The 4,314-nt window shown below is 47.5% G+C and overlaps 1 protein-coding gene across 1 annotated transcript; it reads left to right on the plus strand.

The window, feature by feature from the left end:
* The first annotated feature begins 2,116 nt into the window (after positions 1-2,116).
* On the plus strand, positions 2,117-3,351 carry LOC107483611 (uncharacterized). Its single transcript, XM_016104227.1, has 2 exons — positions 2,117-2,430; positions 2,748-3,351. Exons 1-2 carry the CDS (start codon positions 2,117-2,119, stop codon positions 3,349-3,351), a joined length of 918 nt encoding a protein of 305 aa, XP_015959713.1.
* The last annotated feature ends 963 nt before the right edge of the window (positions 3,352-4,314 follow it).

Here is a 4,314-nt window from a genome sequence, read left to right on the forward strand (position 1 = left end):
TGCCAGAGACGGCGGTCCAGGCAAGACATCCGGGCCGTTTACTCGAGTCGGGAAGTTCACCAATTACACCCCTCTCACTGTCCCCATCGTAGAAGTTTATCAGTAGATAGCCGAGAAGGAAATCTTGTCAAAGCCCTGACCTCTAAAAGACCTCTATTGTGATTATCATAAGGGCTATGGACATAAGATGCAGGATTGCTTCGACCTGAAGGATGCGCTAGAACAGGCACGAGGAGACGAGACCGCGACTGCGAGGGAGAAGACAAGAGCCGTGCGGTGAAGCGACGTCACGAGCCCAATGACCACGAATAGGGTCTCACAATATGTGGTAATTGGAAGAGACGTGGCACCGAGGTCGAAGTCGGCACACACAAAGGACGCCAAAGTCCTAGCGGTCTCGTCGTCTAGCCTCGCACCAAGTGCCAAGAGGACTCCACCCATATCATTCGGTCCAGACGACCAATGGTTTGATGAGATAGCGGAAAACACTCCGATGGTCATCACGGCCAGAGTGGGAACCGGCCTGATTAAGCGGATCCTCGTAGACACCGGCGCCAATTTGAATATCATTTTCCGGAACGTGTTCGACGCTCTAAGCCTTTGAGATGCCGATTTAAAGACGCACCAGCACGGGGTGGTAGGCTTGGGCGACCACTTCATCAAGCCCGATGGGACAATCTCCCTTCCAACATCCATAGGACTAGGACAAGGAATAAGATCGGTAATGGCGGAGTTCGTAGTTCTTCGAGACTCCACAGCCTACTATATCATCCTAGGGAGAAAGACCATTAATGACCTCAGGGCAGTGATCAGTACGAAGATGTTGGTAATGAAGTTCATCACTGATAACGGGTCTGTGGGATCCATAAGGGGAGACCTAGAAACGGCAGTCTCCTGCAACAATGCCAGTCTCTCCTTAAGGAAAAAGTGCAAAGAGGCATCGGGAGTATTTCTCGCCGACCTGGACGCCCGGGTTGACGACAAGCCCAGACCTGAGCCAGAAGGGGACTTGGGAAAGTTTAGGGTCGGTGACACATAGGAGAAGTTCACATTCGTGAACAGAAACCTCCCACACGACCTGAAGGAACCCCTAATGAATATGATCAGGACCAACAGCGACCTATTTGCTTGGACGCCAGTCGACATGCCGGGCATAGACCCTCAGCTCATGTCACATCACTTGGCCGTCAGGGCGGAGGCCAAACGAGAAGGAAAATGTCACAAGAAAGAGCAGAGGAGGTGGCCAGGTAGACGGCCAACCTCCTCCAAGCAGGATTTGTCCGGGAACTCGATTACTCGACCTCGCTATCGAACGTAGTCCTGGTAAAAAAACACAATGGAAAATGGAGGATGTGTGTAGATTACTCCGAACTTAACAAGGTATGTCCCAAGGATTGCTACCCCCTGCCCAACATTGATGCACTCGTCGACCCGGCGGCAGGATATCGGTATCTGAGCTTTATGGATGCTTATTTTGGCTACAACCAGATACCGATGCACCGGCCTAACGAGGAAAAATGGGCGTTTGTAACGCCAAGGGGAATATATTGCTACAAGGTAATGCCGTTCGGCCTGAAGAACGCCGGGGCCACATACCAAAGGTTAATGAACAAGATATTCAGCGACCTCATAGGCAAAACGGTGGAAGTATACGTGGATGATATCCTTGCAAAAACCACCCGACCAGAGGACCTCTTGAGTGACCTAAGAAATGTGTTCGCTTCCCTTCGGCAACACGCATTAAGGCTTAACCCGCTTAAGTGTGCCTTTGCCATGGAAGCAGGAAAGTTCCTGGGGTTTATGATAACCCAGAGAGGGGTGGAGGCCAACCCCAAAAAAGTTTCAAGCAATACTTCAAATGAAGAGCCCAGGTTGCATCAAGGATGTTCAGAGGTTGTTAGGAAGGCTCACCATACTGTCCCATTTCCTCGGTGCGTCAGCTGCGAAAGCACTACCGTTTTTCAACTTGATGAGGAAGGGGATAGCGTTCGAGTGGACCCTGGCATGTGAAGAAGCATTCAAGCATTTCAAAGAGATTCTCGCTGCACCACCAGTTCTCAGGAAGCCTAAGGTCGGAGAACCAATATACCTATACTTGGCCATAACGGATGAAGCGATGGCCGCGGTTTTGGTGCGAGAGGAAGGGAAGACCCAACAACCAATCTACTTTGTGAGCAAAGCATTCCAAGGAGTCGAACTGAGATATAGCAAACTAGAGAAGTATGCGATCATACAAGGTCAGTTGTTCAAAAAGGGACTTAGCCAACCCTTGCTGAAATGCCTACACCCTGACCAAACGGATTATGTGCTCAGAGAGGTCAATGAGGGGTGCTGCTGTCACCACATCGGGGGCAAAGCCCTAGCAAGAAAGCTCATTAGAGCTAGTTACTACTGGCCATCGATGATGAGAGACTCCCAAGAATTCATAAGGTAATGCGTCAAGTGCCAGAAAAATGCCAATTTCCACAAGGCCTCGGCAACCGAGCTCAGTATATTGACGTCTTCCCGACCTTTCTCGCATTGGGGAGTCGACCTCCTGGGACCTTTTCCGGTAGGTCCAGGGCAGGTTAAATACCTCATAGTTGCTGTCGACTACTATACCAAGTAGATAAAGGCCGAGCCACTGGCCAGCATATCCTCATCCAATTGTCGGAAGTTTATATGGAAACAAGTGATAACTCGATTCAGCATCCCTGAGGTCATCATCTCTGATAATGGGACGCAGTTTACTGATAAAAAGTTCGTAGCGTTCCTTGCTGGTTTGGGCATAAAGCAAAAATTCTCATCTGTGGAACACCCCAAACGAATGGCCAAGTCGAGGCTGCGAATAAGGTCATCTTACTAGGTCTCAAAAAGCGGCTTGATAAGGAAAAGGGAGCATGGGATGACGAACTCGCCTCCATCTTCTGGTCCTACCGCACAACCGTGCAATCGTCCACAGGGGAAACCCCATTCCATCTGACATACGGGGTGGATGCTATGATACCCGTGGAAGTCGGCGAGCCGAGTCCACAGTTGCTTCTGGGAGGAGTAGAGGAAGTTGTAGAGAAAGACCTAGTAGACGAGGCTAGAGAAATGGCCCATTTGTCGAAAGCAGCACTGAAGCAAAGAATGGCACTGCGCTACAACGCCAAAGTACTTAGAAGAGAATTCGAACAAAATGACCTGGTCTTGCAACGCAACGACATCAGGATGCCGACTCATGAGGAAGGTAAGCTGGCGGCTAAATGGGAAGGCCCCTTTAGGGTCAAAGAGAAGATTGGTAAGGGCGCCTACAAGTTGGAAAGGCTCGATGGCAGGAAATTCCCGAGAACATGGAATGCGGGTAACCTGAGAAGGTTTTACTCCTAGTCTAAACATGCAGAGCAGGCGACCTGGCAAGCTTAGTAAGACTCGAGTTTCACTTTATCATTAGACAATTTACGTGTTAAATACTTATCATTGCCATAGATTTGCCCAACTGCCGATTAATATTCTCTTGTTCAAAATTAATATTCTCTTGTTCAAATTTATCTTTACCCGTTTATACATCCCACGACAACAAATTTCTTAAAATATATGCTAAACGAGGCAACAACACGGTGTCTTGGGACTGATCACCCCGGGAACCAGTTAAGTCAATGCCATAACAAATGGCCGTAGCGACAATGAAGCCACAACTTGGCTTCGCCAAATTACCAATGCAATGGTAAACGAATGCAAGCGACAAGCCAATACCAACAAAACGGTAATAAAATAGAACGAAAATGCACTACCAAGTTAGCGGGGAAAAACAGTAACCATAAGCCGACCAGGCGGCTACTAAAGCAGTTCAAAGTTACAGGATCCAACATGCACAACAACAAAGTTCATTAAACTACACAACGAGACCCACAAAAACAAAATTTCAAGATTCACGAGTACAGAGATCACTTCTTCGGCATATCGACAATCTTGCCATCCTTGATGGTTTTAAAGACCCCGATTGCCAACATGTCAAAATCAGGGGCCATGATCTTCACCTGCGCTTTAAGAGCCTTTTCAGTCATCATTATGGTGCTTTTTCCCTGTTTCACGGTCTCTTTGTACTTCTTCTTAAACTCTTCAGAGAGTGCAGGGAGGTCAGAATCCAACAGCATCTGCAGTCCTTTTCAGTCTTTGAATCAGATTTTTGCTCAGGTCCCTCAATTTCAGCCAGAAAATACCTGAAATCACAGAAAAATACACAAACTCATAGTAAAGTCCAGAAAAGTTAATTTTAACTAAAAACTAATAAGAATATACTAAAAACTAACTATATCATACCAAAAACATACTAAAAACAATGCCAAAAAG

This window comes from Arachis duranensis, chromosome 4 (assembly GCF_000817695.3).
Source record: "Arachis duranensis cultivar V14167 chromosome 4, aradu.V14167.gnm2.J7QH, whole genome shotgun sequence".
Lineage (NCBI taxonomy): Eukaryota > Viridiplantae > Streptophyta > Magnoliopsida > Fabales > Fabaceae > Arachis > Arachis duranensis.

Coding starts and splice junctions, on each gene's coding strand:
- LOC107483611 (XM_016104227.1), top strand. CDS start 2,117: ATGGCCGCGGTTTTGGTGCGAGAGGAAGGGAAGACCCAACAACCAATC. Junction 2,431..2,747: donor GACTCCCAAGAATTCATAAG/GTAATGCGTCAA, acceptor AAAAGTTCGTAG/CGTTCCTTGCTGGTTTGGGC.